The 27,819-nt window shown below is 33.9% G+C and overlaps 1 protein-coding gene across 3 annotated transcripts in view; it reads right to left on the bottom strand.

Annotated features, from left to right (window-relative positions):
* Erbb4 (erb-b2 receptor tyrosine kinase 4) overlaps nt 1–27,819 on the bottom strand; it is a 975,681-nt gene that overhangs the window by 217,193 nt on the left and 730,669 nt on the right. For 2 of the 3 annotated variants that reach the window (XM_048344825.1, XM_048344827.1), the window contains 4 exons: nt 24,412–24,544; nt 18,762–18,855; nt 14,241–14,395; nt 8,470–8,544 (listed from right to left, as the gene is read on the bottom strand). In XM_048344825.1, coding sequence (XP_048200782.1) covers nt 8,470–8,544; nt 14,241–14,395; nt 18,762–18,855; nt 24,412–24,544 — 457 coding nt within the window. The remainder of the gene's footprint in view (nt 1–8,469; nt 8,545–14,240; nt 14,396–18,761; nt 18,856–24,411; nt 24,545–27,819) is intronic. The other variant, XM_048344826.1, reaches the window with a different exon arrangement.

The following is a 27,819-nucleotide window of genomic DNA, read 5'->3' as shown; positions in this document are numbered from 1 at the left end:
ATATATATAGTAACTATCATCATTTTAGAATATATTAATTTTTAAGTTTCTCAATTTATATTTAAGCACTAGTTAGATGGGCAGGAAATTCACTCAGTTCATGAAATATCAGCCCTTTAGCAGAGCGTTAGGCTAAGTTTTTCAATGTTCTTGTGTGTCATATACTAGGTTACTGTATGATTTCTTTGTCCTTAGAAATCATACATTATTTTTTTAATTAGGGATTACCATCACTATTTTGCCATATCTGTTTTTTTCCACTTCCATGACATACTATCAGATTATCACTTTATAAACCATCTATAGAAATATTTTAAATAAGTTATATTTTTACTTTGTGATAATTTACTTTGATATTACTTGGAAAGAAAATATTTTAGACATTAACTACTAAAAAATTAAAATAAATATTTCCAATGTACTAGAGAATTCTGATTCTTCTTTTTTTTTTTTTTTTTTGGCCAGTCCTGGGGCTTGGACTCAGGGCCTGAGCACTGTCCCTGGCTTCTTCCCGCTCAAGGCTAGCACTCTGCCACTTGAGCCACAGCGCCGCTTCCGGCCATTTTCTGTATATGTGGTGCTGGGGAATCGAACCTAGGGCCTCGTGTATCCGAGGCAGGCACTCTTGCCACTAGGCTATATCCCCAGCCCTCTGATTCTTCTTGATTGTACTTTACAAGAGAATGAAGAGGAGAAAGGTAGACAATGAAATTAAGAATTCAACATATATCCTAAAAAATTTAGAAAAGTGAGCAAAGTGGTGAGTGGCAATGATAGATGATGTTGAAATATTCATTAAGATGTTAAATGTTAAATGACATCTGTTCTGTATAACTACTTAAAGATAAAAAATATACACTCAAAGAATTGAATGTTGGCAGTCAAACCTTGGAATAGCACATACACAGTGTACTTATAACTGTCTAAAGAAAAGAGTGAAGGCTTCAGAAACATCTCTCCTTTTTGTTCATTTAATTTTAATAGTATTCATCAGTGTTGATAACCAACATCAATGAAGCTGAAGATACTTCTGCAATAACAGACTATTAGCAGTCTTTGCATGTTAGGAATAAATAGTGACAATGTGAGATGAACTCCATGTTTCAGAAACAAGAGTTATACCACTGTTGCAATTATTTTCAACATGCTATGTGAAACTGTAAAAAAAAAAAAAAAACCACAGCTTGCACACTGTAGAAAGATATGTGTGGAAGAGAGGCAGAGATAATTCATAATGGCTCCATCTACCTACTGATTTTTTTTTTGCTTTAATACTTAACTAGAATAATGAATATCTTGACAATTTGCTGATATGTTAAAGTTTTCCATCTAGTTCTAAAGTCAGTGACCTTAAAAGCTGTGTTGACAGTAATGCCACCAGCACAACAATGTTCATCGCAGCACAATTTGTCATAGCGAGAAGCTGGAACCAACCCAGATGCCCCTCCATAGATGAATGGATCAGGAAAATGTGGTACATTTACACAATGGAATTTTATGCCTCTATCAGAAAGAATGACATTGTTCCATTTGTAAGGAAATGGAAGGACTTGGAAAAAGTTATACTAAGTGAAGTGAGCCAGACCCAAAGAAACGTGGACTCTATGGCCTCCCTTATTGGGAATAATTAGTACAGGTTTAGGCAAGCCATAGCAGAGCATCACAAGGCCCAATAGCTATACCCTTAGAAACACATAAGATGATGCTAAGTGAAATGAACTCCATGTTATGGAAACAAGTGATATATCACAGTTGTAACTACTTTCAACGTCCTATGTGTATGTGTAGTTTCTATTATTGATGATGTTTTGTATCACCTTCCTATGTTTGTACCTACACTATCTCTGTAATCTTATCTGAGTATATTGGAAACCGTGTTTACTGGTATTGGAAGTAGGAAATTCAAAGGGAATACCATATTCGAGACACACAGGGTAAAAAAAGAGAAATAACTACAAAAGCAATACTTGCAAAACTCTTTGGCGTAAGTGAACTGAACACCTGGGGGGGGAGGGAAAGGGGGGGAGGGAGGGGGGCATGAGGGACAAGGCAACAAACAGTACAAGAAATGTATCCAATGCCCAACGTATGATACTGTAACCACTCTGTACGTCAGTTTGATAATAAAAATTTAAGAAAGAAAAAAAAAAAGAAAAAAAAAAAAGAAATGTATCCAATGCCTAAAAAAAAAAAAAAAAAGCTGTGTTGAACTGCACTCGTTAGTGTGGATTTCTTTGATCATATGGTAATACTCAGTTGTGTTGACTAAAATACTAACGTAAAGAGGACCGGCAAAATCTTTGATAAAGTATGAACATTTTTGTATCAGTGAAAATACTACTCAAACAACCTTGGGATACCAATCAATTTTGTAGAAGGTAGCCATTTGACTTTATGAATAGCAATGATAACTATGTTGAGGTGGTTAATTTTTGCCCTATAATTTCCAAATTCGGTAATTTGTTTTTGCTGGGAAGAAAAATACAAAAATCAGCTGCAAAAGATAAGATTCAAAAGGAAGGAAGGAAGGAAGGGAGGGAGGGAAGGAGGGAGGGAGCGAGAGAGGGAGGGAGGAAGAAAGGAAGGAAAGAAGGAAAGAAGGAAGGAAGGGAGAGAGAGAGAAAGAGAGACAGAACCAAGTAACCTAAAAAAAAAAAAGAGATACACATAGTCTCATTCACCTCAGAAAACTTATTTTAATTCAAAAGTACATTTAATATACAGGAAGTGATGGACTGAGAATAGATCTATAATAAAAGGCTCTGCACTTCTATTTACTGGATTTAGTGGACTTAATACAACCACAATTCATCTAAGATAAGATGATCTGAGTTAATAACTGATGTCCAAAATTAATGGTCATTTTGAACATAGGTTATGAACTAAGCTACTTGGGGACAAAACAAAGAAAAACATGCGTTGTTTGTGAAAATGATACCAAGAATAAAACACCACGTTTGTCATCTATCATACATAGGTCATGCTGATAAACTCTGATGTGACAACTTTGGTAATAACCAGTATACCATAAAGTAAAAGGGTGACATAATTATAAAAAATTGATGAAATATGAAATGTTTTAAATAGCCTTCCATAAAATATTTAGAGAGTTAACTGAAGTTCAATTACATACTTCAAATTTAAAGCACCTAGAATAATTAAACTTGAGCAAGAAGTCACATAAAATTAGCTGAACAGTAAATCTAGTCATTTTAATAATTATTCTGACAAATTCAAAAACAATTTTCTGGCTCATACATGTAACCCTAGCTACTCGGGAGAGTTAGATCAGGATGATGATCATAGTTTGAGGCTAATTTCTGCAAAAGTATTTACAAGACTCCATCACAATGGAAGGAGGTAGATGTGGTAGCATGTGTCGATTTATTATCTCGGCTACAGCTGGAAGCATAAAATAGGAGGACTGTGGTCCAACAATAGCCCAGGTAAAAAGTGAGACTGTATCTTAAAATACCTGTGCAAAAAAACTAGGATCACGGTGTATCAGTACAGTAGTAACATTGCATGGTTAAGACTCTAAGTTCAAACCTTTGCACTACTAAAAAAGAGAATAATTGAGAAAATAATCTGAGAATCACCATTCATAGCCAGTCCAGGAAGGAAAGCACATGAGACTCTTATCACCAGTTTTACCATCAACAGCTGAAATTAGTGCAGTGGCTCAAGTGGTAGAGTGCCAGTCTTAAGAGACAAAGCTAAGGAATAATGCCCACGTCTGGAGTTCAAACTCTAGTACTGGCATGTGTGTATAAGTAGACACATGCACATGGGCACACATGTACACACACACACACACACGTACAAAGAAATTAAAATTATATAAATGTATATATACATATATTATATTAATTTATATTATTAAATTATATTAATTTATATTATTAAATTAAATTATATTATCATATTGTATTAATATATTATATATTATAGATATGTATACATACATATATACACACACACACACATATATATATACACATATATAATTTTTGTTTGCCAGTCATGGGGCTTGAACTCAGGTCCTGAGCACTGTTCCTGGCTTCCTTTTGCTCAAGGCTAGCACTCTACCACTTGAGCCACAGCACCACTTCTGGCTTTTTCTGTTTATGTGGTGCTGAGGAATCTAGCCCAGGGCTTCATGCATGTTAAGCTAGTGCTCTACCAGTAGGCCACATTCCCAGTCCCCAAATTACATTTTATCATATCCAATGTTCCTGGAAAAAATTCCAGGAGCAGCTTGAAACGTAAATGGAATGCAGAAAAACAACTCAAACCTAGCAATCTTGGGAAAAAATAACACTATTTCAGAAATGAAATAAATCAAGAAATGATCGAGAGTGGAAACATTTCACCTGTTTCCATTAAAATCTTCCATCTTTTTTCTCTCTTGGTTAATGAAGAGAATATAGTGTAATGAGACAAGATAGTAGGAAGTTGAAATTAACTACTTCAAAATAACCACAATGACATGCTCAGTGCAATTATTTTTATCTGTGACTAAGAAACAACTAGGAATTGGGATAATGTTCCGGTTCAAATGTGGTTAAGAAAATTTATTTCCCTTTGTTCTTCGTTGTTTTTCTATTGTATAGCATTCATTTTATTCAGTTATGGCAAAAGCTCAAAAACTATCATGGAGATTTTTTAAGTGACAAATTCTTACTCATGCTTTTCAGTGGAAAAGCAAACCAACTCAATTGCAGAAAGGCAGGAAGATAAATGTCTACTACTTTGATAAGGATCTGAAAGAAGATATCATCAAAGCTCAGTCAAATTTCTCCACTGTCAAAAAGACTTTCCAAGGTTCCCAGGCTAAATCCATTATGTAAATTCTAGCTGTTGTATAATCAGCCTCTGATAATCCAATCAATTCTAGCTAGTCAACACAAAGAATTAGAGCCACATTGTTTTAAACTTTAGTTGAAAATGAAAGACATCGGGAGTTTCAATAAGAAGAATTAAGGATGAGGGTATGGCTTATATCACACTCTAGAATCACCAAAAATTATTGTAATTCATTCAAATTTGCATTTGTTTCTACCTGTGAGATCCGTGGAGACCTCTATATAGAATAATTTACTAACAGCTACCTAATCATTGAAATAAAGACACTTAAAAGTTTGCAATGACATTTAAATACTTAAAATTTAAGCAATTTTAAAATATCAACTATTTAGTCACAACCTTAGTATTTCATATGTGAACTACCAAATAAGACACAATTTCATGAGATTTTTCAGAGGTTACACCAATATTGCAATTAGAACAGTATCAGCAGTATCTATTATACCATGGCTTCTGTGTATTATCATATCTACACCTTCTTTTTGAGGCATAATAATTATCATCTCCATTTACCATAAAATTTCCCCATTTCACAGACAATAAATATGTTGGAATTACAGGTTCACACTTAGGAAACTCATGGTGGTTCCTATCTGTAATCCTGGCTACACAAGGGTAGGAGAGCGACGACCCATAAAAATGTGTTTGGATGGCCTTTTCTCAAAAATAAAGCTGTAAAACAATGATGGAGAAGACTGAGGTATGAGAAACCTGGCCTAGAGCACCCAAAGAAGACACTATCTGAAAAATAAACACAACAAGGGCTGGATGAGAGAGTGGTTTAAGTGGTAGAACATCTGCTTTGAACACCTGGACACATGAATTTAAGTGCAATGTTGCCAGTAAAAGAAAATATAAACATCAAACCAGCTTCAGTTCAGACAAGCATTATATTAAAAAAAAAAAAAAGGCTTGTTCTTTACCTGTACATGGGCTGTAGGTGATTTTTCTTAGAAATGGTGAGCTATACTATATTGTTCATTACGGTTACTGGTCATGAATACTAAGTAATAACAAAGCTAAGGGGAAGGGATCTCTGAGATAATAGACTATGGTCTAAGAACTCTGGCAGGCAATAAGATTTAGAATACAAATATCACTTCATTTAAAATTTTGAAATATTAAATCTAGAGTATGACTTATTAGGACTTTATGGTGTAGAATATGTTACAAGCATTAAAATCCACAAAGGATCTATCATTGTGCAGGCAAGGCCATGACCCACTGCCATCACCACCAGTGATGAATCATGACTGATTCCCAAAGCAAGAAGAGAAATGCCTTCCTTCCTCCAAAGAAACTATTAAAAAAGGTCCATCAAGCTTCCTCAGGGCCTCTGAGAGACTTCCCTACTCTCCCCTGGGAGGCATGTTCTCCCATTTGGAGTATCACTAAAATACAGAAAAATAATATAATAACTTTCATTGAATGATTCAATGATTCAGGCAGTGCTCTAAGTAGACATTCACTCTCCTCTACCAACTTATAAACTTCAATGATCCTGACATTTCATACATGAAGAAGTGAAGCTCAACCCATCTAAGAACCTTCCCATGCCCCCCACCCCCACCCACCAGCCAAATGATAGATCTTAGCTCTGAATTCAGAAAAATCAGAATCTATAGACAGACCACTTTACCAGTAACCTATATCTTTCCCAAAGTTTTCTGCAATAATGATTAGAAAATAGTTTAAACAAGTATGAAAATGTTTTCAGGTATAGTGCAGTGACTCAATCAATGTCTCAATGAGGAAAAATTATTTCACAGATATAGAGTATACTAGATTTATCTATGCTTATAGGACATACTTCAAACTTCTACTTCACTCTCTTCTCCCTTCCTTTCGCTCATTCTTTCTTTCTTTATTTTGTTTCAGAATTTTCACCTGGCTCTAGACTTTATTTCCAAGCCTCAACTGTGCCCAAGTATCAAAGTGCCACTGTTATACAATTCACTGTAACACAGTTTCCTTGTGTAATTTAATGCCTCTATTGATGTCATTAAAAATTCACTAGGTTGACATGTTGTTTATTTGATCACTTGACATTAGACATAGACATTCAAAGGCAATAAGTAGTATGTAAATGAAAATAGTATGTGAATGAAAATAATGTATGAATGAATTCAGCCCTTGTCACCAATTGGCTGAATTCAGTGAGTGAGATGGATCTGATAAATACATTACTAAGAAAAGGAGCCAGGTATGTGCAATATTACTATATATGGCCAAATTTATATAATGTGAAATAAAACAGATTGATTTGTAGTTATACAATTCAGGACAGTAATTACCCTCAGTGTAGGAGGCCAAGAATCTTCTGAGATTCTGTCAGTTTTGTTTTTTTTTCTGATCTGGCTGGTGGTTGCAGAAGTTTACTAATATTTTGTATACTTGTATTTACACTAAAACACAAAAGTTCATGCCAAAGGGTAACACGTAATCCCCAACTTTCATTCACTAATAAAAATTTGCCATTACTTTCTTCCTTCCAAAAAAAGTACAATTAATTTGTTTCATAATACTAAAATTATTTCCACAGAATTTGGAAAAGTTGTCTTAACTAGGAAAAGTTTTATGAGATATTTTCTGTTGTTTATTGAAGTATAGTTTAAAGACAATTAAAATCAACACATATGTGATTTATATGTAGTAAACCATACAGTCCTATGGTTTTCTACAAGTGCTTTCATTCATGCAACCACCATTACAATCAGGATGCCGAGAATATTGTCTCTGCCTCTCACTACCAGACTCTGTCAGACTGTTCTCTGTCCTGGAGTCAACCTCATCTCTCAACCTCCAATCCCAGGCCATACTGATAAATTCTCTCTCCCTATTATTTTGCCTTTTCCAGATGCCATATGAATGATTCGTGTGGTCTACACTCTTTACAATCTGGTTTCTTTCATTCAGCATAATGTATTCCAGATCCATCTACACTGTGTATTACAACAGTTTGTTCTTTTTCATTACTCAGTACTGTTAAGATTCATGGCTATGCCATGATTGAAGAACAGTTAAGTCGTTTCCAGTTTGGGGTGATTAAGAGTAAGACCAATGCAAAGATTTGTGTATAGGTTCCTGTGTGAACATGAGTAATGTAATTTGCATTTAAATTCCAATTTCTATTTTTACCAGGGAAAAGTACTTTTTCTATTGCCTTTATTCTACAAGAATTCTGTAACCTGGAAAATATATCAGTTAAAAATAACATAAATTCAGAAATTGAATCCAAATCAAATAATCAACATCTCAAAAGCACAGATCAATTTTGGCAAATCCTTTCCTTATAATATTTTTTAATCCTGTAATGAATTAAAATGAAATGATTCTATTAAAATTCTAGATAAATAATTAGAAATCATGTGTAAATAATAACAACTCAAAAGTCAATGGCATTACTAATTACACTCTGAAATCATAACACATGAAGCAAAAAGAGTTAAAAAAGGGGGCTTGAAAAGCAAAGTGTATTCAGTCTCTATCTTAATTCTCAAATTCAATGTATTATAACTTTAGTTCTATGGGTTAGTATTTATTTTTCTTCATGGTCATTGGGTCAGAATTGGAGTGTAAAAATGGAAACATGGCAGATGTTACCTAGCATGTTGTGGTAAAGTGGAATGGCCCGTCCATGGGTAGTAAATGCAGTCATGACTAGTGGGACCGTTACACCTGCAGGCAATTACAGAACAGAAAACATCATTCTCCATCCACAGTGACATGCAAACACATGCACCAGTGCTCACACATGGAGCCTTGGAGGAAGAACATGGGAAGCAAGCACACCAAGTACCTATCCATCAGGCCGATGCAGTCTTCAATACTTGAGCCTATACACCTGCAGAAGATGCAAATTTAGAAAAAAAATACAAAAAAGTCATTAAAAATAATCGACAAGATAATTACTGATTGTCAAACTCTTAGTTTCACCAGGTAGGCAGTTTTTATAATACCATGAGTTAAAAAACAATGAGAAGATTTTTTGCTTGCAAGCACACAGAAATAAATGCAATTGCTACCCAAGAAGAATGCCAAGAAACATGTATATAGTAAAACAAAATTTATCCTGATCTGGTGGACTACCTCTCAGCACATATACCTTATTTCTAGCAATTTCAATTCATTTGTATTATTTATGATTATACATGTTGATGAATATAATGAAATTTCAGTGACTTAAATGTTTTCATGTAAATGAATTCTCCTAAAGGACCTCAGTTTAAGTATATACCAAAATCAATAAAAAAGGAAATGAATAATTTATTGTAATATTGTAACACAATGTTTAATGCCCAATAAAGATTGATCTGGGGGAAAAAATCAGTTAATGTGCTTTAATGCTATTCCCAGGGAGATTTTTCTATAATCAGATTATTACAATCCTTGTTGTGAATGTTTTGAAAACCTATTTATCATTAAACATGAATTTATTTAAAAGTCAATTTAACTGTTTTGAGCATATGGTAGTTTATCTTGAGGGATTCTTTTAAAATAGCAATGCTGTACCTTAAAAAAAAAAAAAACAGATTTTTTACACTGCCATAATGCTGAACTCTATCGATAGTTAATACTTCAATACTCTTTAGGCTAATGAGCAAATCAAGATCTAGATAACTCAGCATCCATTATGGTGATGTTTACATTAATTTATACAGGACTAATCATTAGAATGCCCAAAGATTATTATTTATTCCATTCTCCGAAGTATTTAAATTATACTCCTTTTTCTTCCCATCAGTAATAAATATCACTAGGAAATCATTACTATTTTTCCTATATCTCTGAACTCTTCGGCCAATATTAAAGACACATATGCAAACACACACACATATCATTGATATTCCAACTTGAAAAAGGAACTGAAGTAAAATCATTATACAATGACAGATAAGGCTTGATGCTGTGTTACATCTTTAGACGACTGTAAACATTAATGAACTAATATCATCTAAAAGAACAATTAAGCCCAATCTCTCTGTTTCATGAATGTTTTAATATCCCTAGTATCGAGGGGATTTGTTTGTTTGTGTTTATGCTTTGAGAATTTATTTTGAGCAGTGAAAAAAAATCTAACTTACAAAAATATGTGACAGAGCCTTTAGAGAAAAGAATTATATAAGAAATAACCAGAGCACATGCCTCTAAATTGGTATTACACAAAATCTGTAATCAAACCCATTTATAAAAATTGAAAATTAAGTAGTAAAAAAGCCTCTAAATTGTATTATTTGTTTTTATCTTTTTCTATTCTGGAGAAATTATTTCTTCTAACTCCCCATGATATCTTCTTCAATTTTTTTTTTTTTGTAATACAGCTTTGTCATTCTGCAAAAAATAATACTCTGCTTCTCATTTCTAAGTGAGAATCTGAAAATCTATGGTTCATTTGCAATCCTTATAATAATCCTTGAAAGATAAAAATTAGTGAAATTGAACTTGAATGGAAACTATGAGTAATGAGAGATTGTCGCCCATTCAAAAATGGTGTATTAAGTCCCTACTAGTGTATGTCCTTTCTTGTAAGCTGCGGAGGATGAGAGGGACAAAAGAGTTGAATTAGGTGCTTTTCTTAATTTCCCTGAATCCATACTTTAGTGAGTGGCTGGACTCATAAACAGATGTGCATTATAAAATATGGTAAATATAAAATGACCCATGAAAAGTAGTTCCGGGGAATATGGAGGAGGGACACTTTGTTTAACTCCTGAATGGAATTTAGGGCTCTGGAACATGAGAGTGTCATGGTAATGATTTTAAGAGGTAAAATCCAGCAGCAGGAGCCATAGTGTAGACCTGATGAGTTCATTATACAGGATATACAAACAACAATATTTCTAAACATTTGGAAAGCAAAACAGGAGTCAGTAAGAGCAGGAAAAAGAAAAAGGTAAAATGGTCATTAGTATCTAGATTTTTCAAATTACAATGGAGAAAATATTATGTTTTCCACATTAAAGATCATTGACTTCATAACTCCATAAGCTGTTTTTCCCTGTCTAGAAATGGATATTTTTATCATATAAATTGAAAATCTAAAAAAGGTTGATAAAAAGAGACTAAAGTGCAGTATAAATCATGTTACCCTTATTAATGAAAGTTTAAAGAGATTTTTTTTTCAAGATGCCTGGAGAAATAAACATTGAGATACTAATTCTAACATTTAAAATGTAGGCTTGGTTTAAATCAAACCACAATGAAATTGCCATTATAATGGTAATTACTCAAGTTATGCAGATTTTGCTACCATAAAACAGGATGGATTTAGTTTGCAAGTCCTCTTTTAGATTTTAAACATTGTTACAAATTATGAACACCATTACTAAGTTTAAGATTTTGTTCATCAAAACACACTCTGGTTTTTAATAGAAGATATGAATTCAAGAGCATAAATTCCTGGGATGATAATTCCCCAGCAGTCAAAAGCTGTGCTTTAATCATTCATGCACTTGCTTTACACTGTCTTGCATTCAAAGCTCGAATCGTATAGAAGAGAGTGGATGAACAAAAACAATAAGAACATGCCACTAAGTGTGTCCTTTAGTCAAGGCATGAAGAAACAATGACATACTTTTCTTTCATGTTGAGATATTGGTCAGACTTACCTGATGGTAGCTAAAATGAATAACCTATTTTAAATGTATCAAAAGAGCTTAATAGACCCAATATATTTAATGTACTTTTACAGTAGTAAAAGTGCTTTTAAGGTATTACATTTATAATTTTATTTTCAGAAAAATCATTAAACTCTATTCAAACTATGAACTTTACTTCTAAAAAAACCATGATTGCAAAGACTATTTCCATTAACTTGGTCCTTTAATTATCTGATGTAATATTGGCAGCTCAAAAAAAAAGCTGCTTTTCAAAGTGGAGCTGGCCTAGTCAGGTCATGCTTATTGATAAGGTCAGTTCTTCAGTGTGCTTAGGAATAAAAACAGTCACTCTCCCCACCATTTTCAATGCCCCTGTGATCTTTGAATGGAAAGACCATAATTTTACATGTTCATGGTCTGTTTGAAAAGGACTGTCCACATGGAACACCTTCATCACTTCATGAAACTTAAAACACAATAGCTGTGAAGCAGAATGCAGTTTTCTTCAATAAGGAAATGCCTGATTTCTACTCTTGAGGAATTATTACATCCCTTCTGGGGCACAGCACTTTCAAAAAGAGAACTTGTGTAAAATGGAGGCTAATAGAAAAATGATTTAAAAAAAATCCCTCAGGACTCAGTCATTAGAGAATTCAGTTAACTTGGAAAATGCTGTTAAGTATATAATAGGTAAACTACCATCGGACCATGATTCCGCAGCCATGAACCGCTAAGTGTATTTTCCTTCTATTTATTTTCAGTTCCCCAATGAGCTGATGGATCTGTTCCCTATATACTGGTTAATCTTAATTGTCAACTTGATTGAATTGAAACACCTGACAGATGGGTTAAAGCACATCTCTTGAGTGTCTGTGAATTTCCTGAAACAATTAGATCACAGGGTCTCTGACCTAATGGATGAATTAGGTATCCTGGATGCCCTTTTTCTCTGTTTCCCAGGTACCACAATGGGAACTGTTCTGTGATGAATGGATACCTCTTAAACCATGAACCCTAATACATTCTTTCCTGCCTTTAAGTGTTCTCGCTGGTATTTTGTTTTATGGTACACTATGAAAGTGTAATTAATACACTCTATTGGACCTTTATCTTTCTCATATGAATGAGATCCAGATTTTGTTGCTACAATAATTTGATCCCTTTCCATCCCCTCCCATTTCTACTTCCCTTGACTAGCTATGCTTTTATGTATATCTAATCATGATCTGAAAAGGCAGAGAGGAAGACACACCATCCACACATCCAGAGTATGGCTCTCTGATCTCACTTTCATTTCCCTAATGGTTCGACTGTAATTAGATTTGCAAAAACAGCAAAAGGTCTCATTTTGAATGGCAACAGCTGTTGACATCAACATCATATTGAATAATTTACTGGTTTAATTTTAGCTGCTACACAATAAAACCCTCTTGTGGATGATTTTAGCAGGCAAAGTTTTCTTTTTCTGTTGCTGACTCTTTCTTCTGCTCCAGCAGTATCAGATGTTTTCTCACAGAATACTCCTAAGTCAAGTGTGCCAAAATATCACAAGGGGAGCCATTTATTACTTCTGCTTCCCTTAAAGCCAAGTGCCTGTGTGACGATTTCAGCCTCTTCAACCTATGTGCTTGTGTAGAAACCAATGGATTGGCAGTTAGCTTTTCCCAACTGAGTTTGAACTTGTGTGGCACAATATTACTTCAAATTTGGAGGATCAGCCACTTCACACAAGGACTTAGACTGATACTTTGACCTGCAGGAAATAGTAGCAGCATGTGCAAATTGATCTTGTCTTAGCAGAAAATGATGTTGCTTGCTTAACTTCTTCAATAGCTCTTAACTGGTAGCCCCTGTTCTGGAAGAAAAATCCCTTTATGGGAACTCATACTTGCATACAAGACATGAAGTACAAAGAAATGTGTGTGTATGTGTGTATGCATGTTATGTGTGTATTTTTGTACATCTGTGGGCATTTACCCAATGTAGAATGTATTCTGAGGTATGCAGACAGAGTGTAAGAAATTGCTCTCAATTCTAATATAATTCACCTTCTAGTAAAATGATGAACGAAAAACCCATACTAAGAGTGATTTTATTTTTTTCAAATTTCAATGTCTTTTCTTTTTTATGTAAGGTGTATTTGTTATTTGAAATTTCAATATAATATATACACTGCAACACGCATCCCTTGGGATAATAGAAAAATGTGTGCCAAACTTTGAATTGCTCTATTTCAAATAAATTATTTGATAGGATGGCATATAATACATTGTTTCAAAATATACTTGTTATTTTATTGACACACACACTAGCTTTCTCTTTATTTTTTCTGTCATCACTGTCTTTGCTTACATTTTGTTAAAATAGTAATATACAGTGCATTACCAGAGATATTTGAGATTACTAGAAAGAGATATCTTCCCTTTAATATAAATGTGAGAACAAAGAAAGCCTTGGTTAACCAATATGAATCTCAGCAGTACTGTTTGTTATGCTGCTATCTTTTCTGATATCTTGAATCTACAAAAATTCAAAGAATTTCTAAACTGCATCTGAAACCTACCCAAAGTGTCAATACAACAGTTGGTAAACATTAAGCAGAAGTATTTCTGAGTATACGACTTCGATTCTCTTTGGGTTTCTCTTGAAATCAATATTTGAAATATAGAGCTTCATGAGGATTTTCTAAATTTAGGAAATAGTAGCAGGAAAAAAATACCGATATACATGAACACATAAAAGTGGAGTCTGGTGCCCAAAAGGACGCTTCCTTACCCTTGGGTGCAGTTTGGGTGGCAAGGGTGGCACTCCCGGTCTGAGTCAGCATACTTGAATATGAAACTGTTAGCCCCCTGCAGGCCATCTGGACATTTTTCCACACAATTTGGACCATCCTTAAAATGCGAGCACTTTGTGCAGTTATCTGGGCCCTGCAATGTAATGAAGACAAATAAAGATAGGGACAGGAAAAAGTAGATGTCATTTCATTTGGAAGGTACTTGGGTGTTTTAGTTTACTGAGTCTTTAATGAGTAGCAAACTTTTTCCTCTAGGAAGAACATTTTCAGCACTGGACACACATACACTCCCTATATATGTAGAAAACTTTGTGAAATCTTGCATGTTCTTAAAATAGTTTGCTTTGTGAAACCAACAGTTTCTAGGTAACCTGACTTTCCATACCATGCCTTCAATGTGATTTAATATTTTCATAATGAAATAACTATTTTGTTGTTGTGATTCATTTCTGGTGATATTATAGTCAATGTTATTTGGAAATAAATTAATGATGTTTTACAAAATAAGTATTTCCTTAGAGATGTTTAATTCCCAGGAATATGTAAATGATTTTTTAGAGCTAATGAAAGAAAATTAATGAAAATTAACAAAAACTGAATTTCATGTAATCATAGGATGTAAATGTCACTTTGGTAATATAATGACTTTATTTGTAAAATGAATCTTAAAATTTACTATGATTGCACAGCAGGGACTAACCAGTTCAGTTGTAATTCCAAATTTATTCTTCACACCATGTCAGTTAATGCTAAAGCTAAAAATCATATTACATCTATTCATATGGATTTTCATAACCTGTAGAACACTGTTGAGAGTCACACAAATGCACATTCTGTTGATCAAATAGAAACCAATTATATATGTGTATATATATATGTATATATATATACACATGTTCGAGTCATGGATGAATAATATATAAACATGAATTCACCCACTTTATTTGAATGTTTATATAAAATACATTAAAATAACAACACAAAATATGTTAAAGGCAAAACAAAATCAGTATTTTAAAACATTAATATTAAGCATCCAAGAATTTTACAAATATAAATAAATTTGTATTTGGTGCAGTGGACAGTAAGCATGAAAGACATAAAAAGATTTTTAAAAATCTGAGACTGGGCTGGGAATATGGCTTAGTATTAAAGTGCTTGCCTTGCATGCATGAAGCCCTGATTTTGATTCCTCAGCACCACATAAACAGAAAAGGCCAGAAGTGGTACTGTGTGGCTAAAGTGGCAGAGTGCTAGCCTTGAGCAAAAAAAAAAAAAAAAAAAAAAGCAAGAAACAGTTCTCAGGCCCTGAGTTCAAGCCCCATGACTGGCAAAACAAAACAAACAACCCCCTCCAAAAAAGCACCACCCCCCAAAAAAAACAACAAAAATTTGAGACTATTTTTTAGTTTTATGTTCTTTTCTTCAGTGATTTTATACACTCAGTTATTTTCAATACCATTTGCCTGGATTTTATTTTACTTTTTGAAAATTTTTATTATCTGTAAATAGTTGCACAGAGGAGCTGCCATTCGTCAAAACAGTTTATGAGCACAGTGAATCTTGATCAGTGTCACCACTTTCAACATTCTCACCCACCTCTCCCAACAGCTCCCTCCTTCCTTATCTTAATTTTAGGTTATGTATTGCATTTTCGTCACTTAATATGCAATTTTATGTGCAGTGCATCTTGATTTGTTTCATTTTTATTTCCTGAGGGGAATTATATGACTTTGGGGTGCTTGGCCATTCTCTCCTGTAACTTCTTCTCCTAAGTAGTTTCACTAAATCTGTCCTTGTCTACAGGCTTGGATACTTACTGAAAACAATCTAAATAAATAGGATTTAGTAAGTATACAGAGAGACAATCTTATCAGACTTATAGTGATTTGCACTGTGATTTGGGAGCCTGTTGTTAGTACAATATTGCACAGTACAATCTGTTAAGCAGGGACCATAAAGACTAGATTTATTTATAGGAGTGTTTTCTATCCTCACTCAAATGCTAATTGAAAATTAGCTGAAAATGGTAAAGAAGTAATATAATCCACTATTTAAAAACTTGAACAATTTGAAAATTTAAAGATAGAAGCAAATTGTAATGTTAAGAGATAATGTAATCAGGAATAAAGCCGGGTGGTTTAGGGCTTTTCTGTGTGTGTGTTACGTGTGTGTGTGTGTGTGTGTGTGTGTGTGTGTGTGTGTGTGTGTGTGTGTGTATGCCAATACTAGCACTTGAATTTGGGACTCTGAGCTGTTCCTGAGCTTTTTTGCTTAGGGCTAGCACTCGACCACTGGTGCAACAGTTGCAGTCAAGCTTTTGGTGGTTAACTGGAGATTAGAGTCTTACACACTTTTCTGCCCAGGCTGGCTTGGAACCATGATCCTCAGATCTCAGCCTTCTAAATAGTTAGGATTGCAGGTAAGATGACTTGGCTGAGTCTGGGGAGTTTTGAGACTGAGGAGGTGGGCTCAATAAGCAGCTGTCTTTTTCACTATTTTGATTAGAGACTCAGAACAAAAAGAAATAAAATTTAAAATTAGCCTAGGAACGCAATCCTCATTCTACCTGACACAATTTGATAATAGCAAATCCTTATTTCTTCCCAAAAAAGAAGAGTTCACATGCTTCCGATTTTAACACCTTCTCATGGGTCCTTAGGCATGTAATACCATCTTTTACCTAAGAATCATTTACTGTGCAAATGTGCTCTGTGGTTTGGCATTGTACAAGGCAAGAGACATGCTTCTGTCAGAACACACAATGAAACTTGCTAAGAGCAAATTAGGCAGTTACAGCACAAAGTAGAAATGATAGGATTATTTTTCTATGGCATTCTTGTGTAAAATATTACCCAGGAAAACACAGAAAATGTAAAAAAAATCATGAAATAAAGTTAATTTCAGATTTAATATTTAAATGAGTTTTAATACAGTCTATTTTTGATATTTTTTAAACATTTCCAATATTTGATCGTTTAATAGTGATGTGAAACAAGAAATCTTAGGTGAGGTAACAAAAAAGCTTCTGGATTAACCTCAAAAGAAATACCACGTAGAGATCCCCCATTTCATTTCCATATTAAAGAGCTATATAGGAATCTATGTGTACCTGAAGACTTGTCTTCTATTATTGTATTCCCAAAGCTTTTAAGAAACTGGATATAGTGAATGGACTAATAAACGTAGTGACAGAAAATGGAAGCAAAGGCAATATTCTTTTTTTCTCATTTCAAGATACTTACTTCTAAGCCCAATAATCTAGACAGACCATTAAAGGTTGGGCTAAATCCTATCCTAATAGAAGCAATGATGGTCGATGGTTTTCCCTGCTAACTACTACAAATGAAAAAACTACTACTCATCAGTGTCCCCTTCTGTTCTTTTGGCCCCGTGGCAAGACAGTAGTTCTCTTCCCACTAGAGGTCTTACCTGACTAATGTTGGACAGTAAAATGCAAACAGATGTAATACATAAGGAAGCTAGGGCTAAGTTCTCCAGCCTTTTCTGTCCCTGCCACCATGATTCAGGGGTACCACCTTGAAGTGGAGATGCTATGAATTCAAAAGTATTCTGGAATGGCTATTTTAGGAAGTGAGCTGTTTCTGAACATTTTAATACTTTCAATATATTATACATGGAAATGCCTGACTACTTATTATCCAAGAGCTACCAAAACATGAAAGGTATTATTATATAAGCACATTAATACTTGACGTTGACTAGATACTTTATCCTTTCTAAAAATATATTTTAAACCTCAGTTCTCTCACCCTGTCCATTTTCTTCACTTGCTACCTTGCTAGCCTATATGTAAAACCCTTGTAACTTTATCTGATTTTTCTTTTCTTTCTTTTCACATTCTCCTTTACCGTATTCAACAGAACTGCAGCAGGGTGGTGAAAGTAATGTAGAATAGATAAAAAAAAATAAATTGAATAATTCACTGGAATAAGTATAATAAATGTAGACAGACATGAAAGCATGTAGAAAGACATGTAGAATTATTATCTTGGATTTTGGTCCTTTTTGAGTCAACAAATTCAATACATTTATAAAAGAGTTGTCATATATTCCAAAGAATATAATACCACTTTTTTTTTTCTCATTCAGAGGTCTGATTTTCCAAGCTCAATCATCCTGTGGTACTGCTCATTCAAATTTCCCACATTCTTCATTAGATGATGTTCTAGAATGGCTCCTGAGGCCTAGTGGAAGTTTGCAGGGCTCATTAATATATATTTTACATAAATTTATCAAGTGCTAAGTAAGCACTCCGATAGAAAAAATACTACTTAAATTTCAAAAGAGTTTTATGGAGCCATGTTGAGCTCTTGAGTATACTCAAATGTTGGTCACCATATGATCCATGAAGCTGTGAGTCACATTTTTACAACTAAGCTATTAAATGGCTGTATATACAATAAGACAGTGGCACAATAAGCATGCATACATGACAGCAAACCAGCCAACGCATCCACAGATGTCCTCAGGCTTACCGGTCCATGGCAGGTGAGGAGGCCATCTTCCATCTTTTCACACTGAGAGTCACACTCTACACAGATGGAGCCATTCTCAAATTCCCGAAATTCACTGTGAAAATATCAGCTGAATGAGGAAATGGAAGCAAACAGGCTGTCAACCTAACAAATGAAGTAACATCTGCTCTAAGTTCTATTGGCAGAGTAAACTCTTGAGTTTGTTTCTCTGTACAGCCAGGAGCATCAGAAACATTTCCATGTACATTAAGGAGTAAGTTTTCCATTAGGGGGAAAGATAAATGGCAGCCAGATGGCTCTCCTTGCCCCCCATTGAATTCAACAATTGTCTCATTCTGGAAAACTCTCTCTTGTGAGAGATATTCAAGCCCTCTCAAATAAAGAGTCACTCTTCTGATGATACAGCAGAATCATCTTTACCTTTCTGAGGAAGGCTTTAATCTGCCTGCATGTATAAAATAAAAAAGAAATTTACACTAGGCTGCAGCTTTAATTTCTAATCTCTGTGAGAACTATTGTATTTTTCTTGTTGCTAAGCTACATAAATGTTCCCCAACCTTGTCCTTCAAATCCCAAGACTCTTCAATTTATTTTTGAAGAAACTTCAAAAAATGCTTTGATTTCTTATCTCCTTTTTAAAATATCTGCCTTGGAGAATTACAGGAAACATATTTTCATGCTACATTTTATTTTCTTAGATTATTGAGCTAATATCATGATTTTTTCCAATCTAAGTTTTTGAAGTATTCCAATACTGTATAATATGAAAAGGAGTATAGTAGTTATATCCTAAAACTTTCTAATTGATATCTATCAAGATAGTAATCATCCTTTCTTCTAAATATATTTTTCTTATCTTTAACTGATTGTACAAAGGAGAATAAAATGTGTGTTAATCAGTGTCACCAGTTTCAACATCCTCATCCATTTCTCCCAAAGCATTCTTTCCCTCACTTGTCTTAACTTTATAAAATAGGTCTTGAATTTTTGATGTTGCATTTTCTCCTTCCCCATTCTTTTGATTCATGGTATTTTTCTGGCTGTTTTTGCATGTTACATTTTATCAATATTTTCATTTCCCATTCAAAAATCTACTCCAATTTTTTATTTAAGTAATCATCAGCCATCTATACTATGTATAAGCCATTTAATTCCCACTAGCATTCAAGATGATAAAGTATTAGGTATGACAATTTAGAATGTCATTCAGTAATTAAAAATTTTTAACTAAATATTAATTCTAATTTATTATTTTGTCCCTTTTTTCTTGCACTACTATTCCTGCAAGCCAATAACAATATAAACATAGCATTGACTATGTGATAAATTCACTTTTTCCTGAAGGGAATGCAGAATGTCCAATAAGCAACAGGAGTCTAAAGAGTGAGCTATATTTTCCTGTGGTTTAGATTAAGAATATTTATATACCATGGCAAAATAATTAAGTTTGGTTTTCAAAATGAATAGTACAAGTAGATGGCCTAGTTACATAACATATGCATGTATTATTTAACGTGTGTATGTTTGTATTTATTTAATTTCATGCTGTTCATTTTTATAAAAGGAGATGTTAGCTTTCCATAGAAGGTACCTTGTATTAACTTTCTAGCTTAAAATGTTGATTGCATAAACAATTTTATTTTATATGCTTCATTGATATGAGTAGTATAAAGTTCTCAACAGTGGAGCTCTTCAGACTATAAAGGTCAAAATGACTTAGGAGGGGCAGTTAAACTCTAAAGATAATCAGAATCATGGTTCATATAATGCAATTATTAAAAAATCAAAGCCTGGGATCTTCAGCAAAGTAATCCTCTGGAATAATAGTTTCTTTGGAGATAAAAGCATAATTTCTAATCTGTTAAAGTATAGCCCAGGCATTTTCTATTCTTTCTGCTTCAAAATTGATTTCTCTACCCACGTATTAGAGGAGTTGAAATGCATGTTATGAAAACTCATGGGCACAACATATAATGACTTTTGTCTAAGATCTTCCTTGCATTTTCTGTTACTGATTGTGTTCGTTAAGATCACTGTCTCCATGATGGCTCCTTTTCTTCTCCATTCCCTATGGTTTTACTATGATGTTGCCAGAGTTTTCCTTCCATTTGACTCTGATTGGCAAATGACAGTCTTATCATATGAATTTTCAATGCTAAGCTTTGCATCACTTGTCTACACTTGCTTGTTAACCGAAACAGTCTTATAATCAAGAGTGAATGGTACCCAAGTAGAAGAGTACTGTAGCAATGAGGTTTCTCAAAATTTAAGTATTAATACTCATTTTCTAGGTCAAGTGTACATTAATCTAAGTTTTAGTTTCCCAAATATCTTATCATATATTTTTCCTGTTGACACTAGGGTCTTACTTATACCTGCTCTACCAATTAAACAATGTCCATAGCCTTTGTTGTTTTGTTGTTAGTTTATTTGCATTTTATCTGGGCAAGGCTTAGACCCTTCAAACCTCTGAACTCTGGCTCACATTCCAGCATGCAACACTACACTCAGACAGTTTTGAGATTGATTTCCATCTCTGACTCCCACAAAGATGTAATTACAGAGATTCAAATGACAGCAGATTGAGGCTATGGTTTTTAAATGCAAAAATGACTGCAACTATCTTAGACTAGTACTGTCCTTGTTATTTTTGTGTTGATCTTAAGATTTAAGAAGAATTTTCAGGTAAGAAAAGTTTAAAGATCCATTGTAATTACTTTTATCTTTCATTTTCATTGATTATACATTGGAGTTAAGAGTTACAGAAATAGCGTGACGTACATGACATGAATCCAAATGCTAATCAGACAGGGACTGAGAGACTTCCCAGAAAAGTGTTTTGATGAGAATTTTTTCTCTTTTAATATCGAAGAAAAAAGAAAAAAGAGAGGGAAGGAAGAGAAGGGGGGATAGGAAGAAGAGAAGGAAAGAGAGGGGAAGGAAAGAGAAAGGAAGGGAAAAAGAAGGGCGGGACAAGGCAAGGCAGGACAGGACAGGGCAGAACAGGACGCAGGAAGAGTGGAGGGAAGAGGGAAGGAAACAAGAAGAGAGGAGTGAGAGAAAGAGAAATAGAGGGGGAGAAGGAAAGAAATCAATGTAAGTTGAGGTTTTTTGTCAAATACAGAGTATTTCAACTACAAAGTAATAAAATTTGAAATTATTTAAATTTATTCTTCAAAGACTGCATTCCTTAATGGCCACTCAGGTTATCAGGCTATGATGAAGAAACCCAGCCAATATCCAAAAATGGCATTTAGCTATCTATTACTGGACAAGAACTGAACCCCACCACATTTGGGGGGGGGTTGTCATGGTGCTTGAACTCTAGGCCTGGGCACTGTCCTGAGCTCTTCAGCTCAAGGCTAGCACTCAACCACTGGAGCACAGTGACACTTTCGGTTTTCTGGTGGTTACTTGGTCTCATAGACTTTCCTGCCAGGCTGGCTTTGAACTGCGGTGCTCAGATCTCAGCCTCATGAGTAGCTAGGACCACAGGCATGAGTCACTGGCACATGGTCCTGGACCCATTTTTACAATATATTTTCACTCATTTTTGGTCAAACTAACCTTGATGTTATGTCCTAGGGTATCTTTGCTGTATTGTAAAACTCATTCATTTTTAATTTTTTAACATATTTGGATTATGATATAAATATGGAAAATATTAAATATCAAAGAGTAGTCTAGTTATTAGAATTTATGTAGGTAACTTGTGGGTTTTTTTCATTGCCTTGGAAAAAATCAATGGAAATCATAGTCAAGCATAAACATAATCCAGAATGTATTTATACATTGATGAATTTATGACATTTATATTTTAGAAATGTTTAAAACTACAATATTTAAGAAAAACAGGAATTGTAGAAGAGAAGTGGGAAGGAAACCAGATGCCCTAATATTTTTCATGCTGGCTTTATTATTATAATCTTGCAGAATTTTCATCAACATTTAGTTTTCTAAATACTTACTGCTTATAAGATGCTCCTGTAAAATAACTGGTGGGACTCTTTCCCTCCAACACACAAACACACATGCACACACACACACTCATACACAACTTTATTTTATTTTTTTAATTAATTATAGTTTAAAATTGACCAAAGTGTTTCAATTTAACATGTTAATTTCTGAGTATAATAATTTCTTAGCCAGTGTTATACTTTTTATAATTTTTTCCATCACTCCCAGTCCCATTCATCCCTTCAAGTTCCAAAGTTTTAGTTCAATTTTCACATCTGCACATTTAACATTATATCAGTATTTATCTACCAGTCCTTTATGTATCTACATAAGTCCTACCACTCAAATAAATGTTTTAGTTTCCTTGTACTCATTTTGTTAAAGTGTCAGTTAATTGTTTAGAGGACTTATACCATAAGAAGCCAATCCTATTAATAAACATTTGCTTAATAGGATGGAAATCTAGTATGATTAATTTTAATAGCTTTCATTACTACTAAACACCAACAAGTATATTTTGATCTGAGGCAAATTATATACAGAAAATATCCTTTCATAGTTATAAGAACCAGTGTCAGTATAATTTAATGAGACATGTTCAAATACATAGACATTTTCCATGAACAAAATCATAAACAGAAATGTTCCTGGAAATATGATTGACTTGTTATTTAAATTATGCTTACATTTAAATTTCAAAAATTAATACCTTCCCACTAAATATCATGAACAGAATTTATTTAGATTATATTTCAAAGAAGAGATATTTCAGTAAGATTGTAATAGATCTAAATCATTCTTACATAAAATACAAAACTACCATTATTGGGGTTCATGATATTATTTGTTGGATAATTCAAAATGCACAAAAAAAACTTTTCAAAGCTATTGAAAATACCTTCAGCTGAGCAATATGAGAAAATTTGACTTCAGGATAGCCCTAAAAAATGAATTATCATACTTATGAAGGACAAGTGTGATGTATAAAATGGCAGGTTACGATAAAGTGATTTTATGAGCATATGAAATGCCACACAATGAGTTACGTACAAGGTTTTATTACTGGCAATATAATTATTATGGTACCTGAGGGAATTTAAAATACTGATTTAAAATATTTTCAAGCTATTCAGAAAGTGACAGAAGTTTCATAAACGTCTTCAACTAAATACCACAAAAATAGTTCTATAAGGCTATGCAGTACATGGACTAGTTCTTACATGGACTAGACTTTCAAACTGTGTGGTAAAATAAAAAGTTATGTGATAATTCTATAGGAAAAAATAATAGCAAAATAAAATGGGGATAAAATGCCACCAGATTATTGAGACCTTTGGGAAGGAAGATAAGAGATCTCATAAGAAAAAACATGATTTTATTTTTATTTTTTCCTATATATAAAATCCTACATATTATGGATTATCTGTTTCAGTAAAATTTTTTCATGTGTATGAATATATATTTATGTACATATATGTATATATGTATGTTTGGACTTGTTCTTTCAAACACAATTATTTTCCACAGAAGTAATTCAAACATATGTCTACTTATCTGCAGTAAAATTTGTCTGTCTAAATTTTGTCGGCATCAATACTGAAATTTCACCATTTTCTTAGAATTTGCCCATCTGATTTTTACCAGTTGTTCATAACTCATGAGATCAACTCGATACGATAAGATACCTTACCCATCATAAAGGTTACAAGACTCTATACAGATCTTTCCTCTGCTGAAGCGGCGACAGGACAGGCACTGGTCTGGGCCGGGTCCCCAACAGCCATCATTTGAACACAGATGATTGCACACCATCCCTTCCGCAGCTGCAAGACATACCCAAAGCCACAGAAAAAGAAACCAGAGCATGTGTCAGAGCTTAGCAGTTAAACGACTTTTTTTTTTTTCTTTCAGTTTTTCCTGTCATGGGGCATGAACCCAGAGGTTTTTTGCGCAAGACAAGTACTCTAGCACTTTGAGCCACCGAGGCACTTCCAGTTTTCTGGTGGTTAATTGGAAATGTATGTATGGACTTTACTTCCCAGGCTGGCTTTCAACCTCAATTCTCAGATTGCAGGCTCCTGAGTAGCTAGGATTACAGGCGTGAACCACCGGTGCTGTTGACAAAGAATTTATAGATTAAATAATTGTGTTTGTCGTATCTCTATATTTTGATGAGAGAGATGAAAAGGCCATGTTTGATATTTGTCACTTAAGGTTCACTTTTCTGTATTCTTTTAAATTGAATGTTAGTCTTCTAAACTGAATGTCATTTATTCAGTATATGATTATTTATGTTGCAAACATAAGGTTATCAACAGGATACTGAATATTGAATAAGGTCGCCCAGAGACTTTCAATGCTGTTCTGGGATCTGAAAGTTATTTGAGGTGTCTGAAACACAATCATGTAGGTAATAACAATTATAAGCAATAACATGGAGGTAACAGTGCTATTTATCTTGTTTTTACTAGTCATCACATCTTCCAAAATCATAGAATAACAGCATTGCTTTGATATTTGTGTTGATATAGTCAAGATCGACAAAACAGTTTCCAATGGATTTCTCCCATGGCACCTTTCTCTTCTCACTGCCTTGTCTCTTGCCTTCATCTCCATTTTAGCCATCCATTCTCTCTTGCAGTGATTAGACTATGCTCCATTTCAACAATGTTGTCTGTCATCTAAAAATGCCTAGTAATAGAATCAGATAGTTTGTGTATAATTCCAGGATTGGGATTTTCCCTGAGACGAAATCCCCAGAGAACCGTGTAAGATATTGTACATATAAGTAATGGTTTTTATTTTCACTGTTAGTAGTTTTCCAGGTCACAGACCATCACATTGTCTTAATCTATTGAAGGTATTTGGTTTTGTTTCCCCACATTTTGGAAGTACTGTTGGAAGTATTATTGCTGATGGAAATATTTGTGCATATGTGTTTATGTGACTATAATTTTCATTTGCTTCTCTGGGTGATGGTATTGCATTGTAAGTTGCATTTTTTTCTATAATATTAAACTTTGTTAGAGTGATTGTACTACTTTATATTCCCACTGGTAATGAATGCATCAATTCAAATTCTCTATATTTTCTACAGCATCTGATTTTGTTACTCTGTACATATCCTATTAGGAATAATGATATCTCATGGGGTTTTCACATCAATTTCAATAAAATTGACAATAATGTTCAACCACTACTAATATATTTATTTTCCATTTGTACAGATACTTCAGAGAATGTTGTTCTTCATGTCTCTGCACATTTAGATATTTTTGCTAATAACTGTTATGAGCTCATCCTATGGTTTATCTTCCTATGTACACATGTCTGTGATTTATCTCTCTATCCTTCTTTTCATCTATTATCTAACTAGAAAATTTTTTTTCCTGAATGTGTGATTTGGATATTCGTGGTTTGAAAAGAAATTTTTTGCCGAGCATGTTTTTTTATTTTCAGACAAAGCCTCATATACAACTTAGTTCAGCCTCAAATTCTCAATACCCTTCCTCAGCCTCTCAACTGCAGTTACTACATTAGTGTACCACTACTCCCAGCTATTACACTTGATTTCCTCCTGTTTTGGGCTTGTGGCTGTGGACTAAGTCCAGAGTTGCTCCCATGTGAAACAAATGATCTTCCACTGGTACATAGTCCTAGGTCTACAAATATTTTAGCTTTTCCATATTATAATTTTGATGCAAAGTCAAAGTTATATATATATTCCTTTCCTGTTTTTATTCACTAAAAATACTAACATTGCATAGTTTTCCATTGTACAATTAAGTCCATAATTTAAGTTTAGTTAATGTTTGCATAATAAGTAAAATTTAGAGTGAGATTTATCATTTATTAACTGATGGATATTCACTTGTACAAGTTTGTTCTAAAAACTCCCTTTCTTCCACTGAATTGCTTTTAGACTACAGTTAAATATAAATTGAGTACATTGATCAACTATGGGCTGTACAGTGGACATAACAAAATAACACGTGTATCAATTGTAGGTTCTTTCTAGGTTCTCTATGGAGTGTTACTGATCTGTCTGCCTGAGCTTTCATTAATATTACACTGACCTAAGGAGTATAACTATGGAGTTAGAACTTTACCATGTGTAGAATGGTGAATGTTTGTCTTTTTCTGTTAGATGTCTTTACATCAATTAGAGAGACTGGTTGTAGTTTCACCAAAATCCTACCTCCTTTCCTGCTGACTATTACCAACTTGAGTCTATTCATGAGCCCGATACCAGAGAAATTTAATTAAAGCAACAGTATGGATGGAAGAAAAGTAGTAAGTAACAAGGACCCCAACTCCTATCTATTAATTTTTCTAAACCACAGGATGATGGATTTGGAGACAGATGGAACATTTCTGTCAAGGTGAAGCCTACAAGTAGCCACACATCACATAAAACAAGAGACCAAAGAGGCTACTTCTTTCTAATTCTTGAAAGAAATCTTCACTCAGCACCAAGCATCTAGCGGAATTCTGACCTTCCTGTGACAGTCGTGTGTGGAATAGGCTTGCTGGATGACTTAGAGTTCTCCACGCCATTATGAACCTCCCTAAAGAAAGTTTAGCAATTTACTTATTAAGAAACCTTTCACTTCTTTTGTGTTTTCTCTAGAAGCTATAAAATAGATTTTTTTTCTTTATCTATTCTGAATTGTATCTGCCTGTTAAAAATTTTGGAGAAATAATAATGTGCTTAGTATTTCAACCTTCATAGAGAATATTGAACCTGCTTCCATTAAAAATGAGATGCACTTAAAATAATGGATTTCAGTACAGTACCACATGTGTGAAGGTAAATGGATTAACTCAACATTATTGAAATGGAATATCTGTCTATGGGTACAATAGCAGAAAAGCAGCTTCGCTTTTATTGTATAATAGATATTCACATTTTCTATCACATATAGAAGCACAGATTTTGCTTGAAATGTATTTGAACATGTATCATTAATCAGTTTTTAAGGCTGAAAGTATTGTTCAATGGACCTATACATTAGGCTCTGTGACTAGGCAGACATGGGTTTGAATCCTTATGGTTTTACGACTCATGAAACTCTGGGAGATTAACTTACATGTTACA

The sequence above is a fragment of the Perognathus longimembris genome, chromosome 4 (genome assembly GCF_023159225.1).
Source record: "Perognathus longimembris pacificus isolate PPM17 chromosome 4, ASM2315922v1, whole genome shotgun sequence".
Classification (NCBI taxonomy): domain Eukaryota; kingdom Metazoa; phylum Chordata; class Mammalia; order Rodentia; family Heteromyidae; genus Perognathus; species Perognathus longimembris.
The sequence above is the reverse complement of the archived record's forward strand: the minus strand, read 5'-3'. Positions and strand labels throughout refer to the sequence as shown.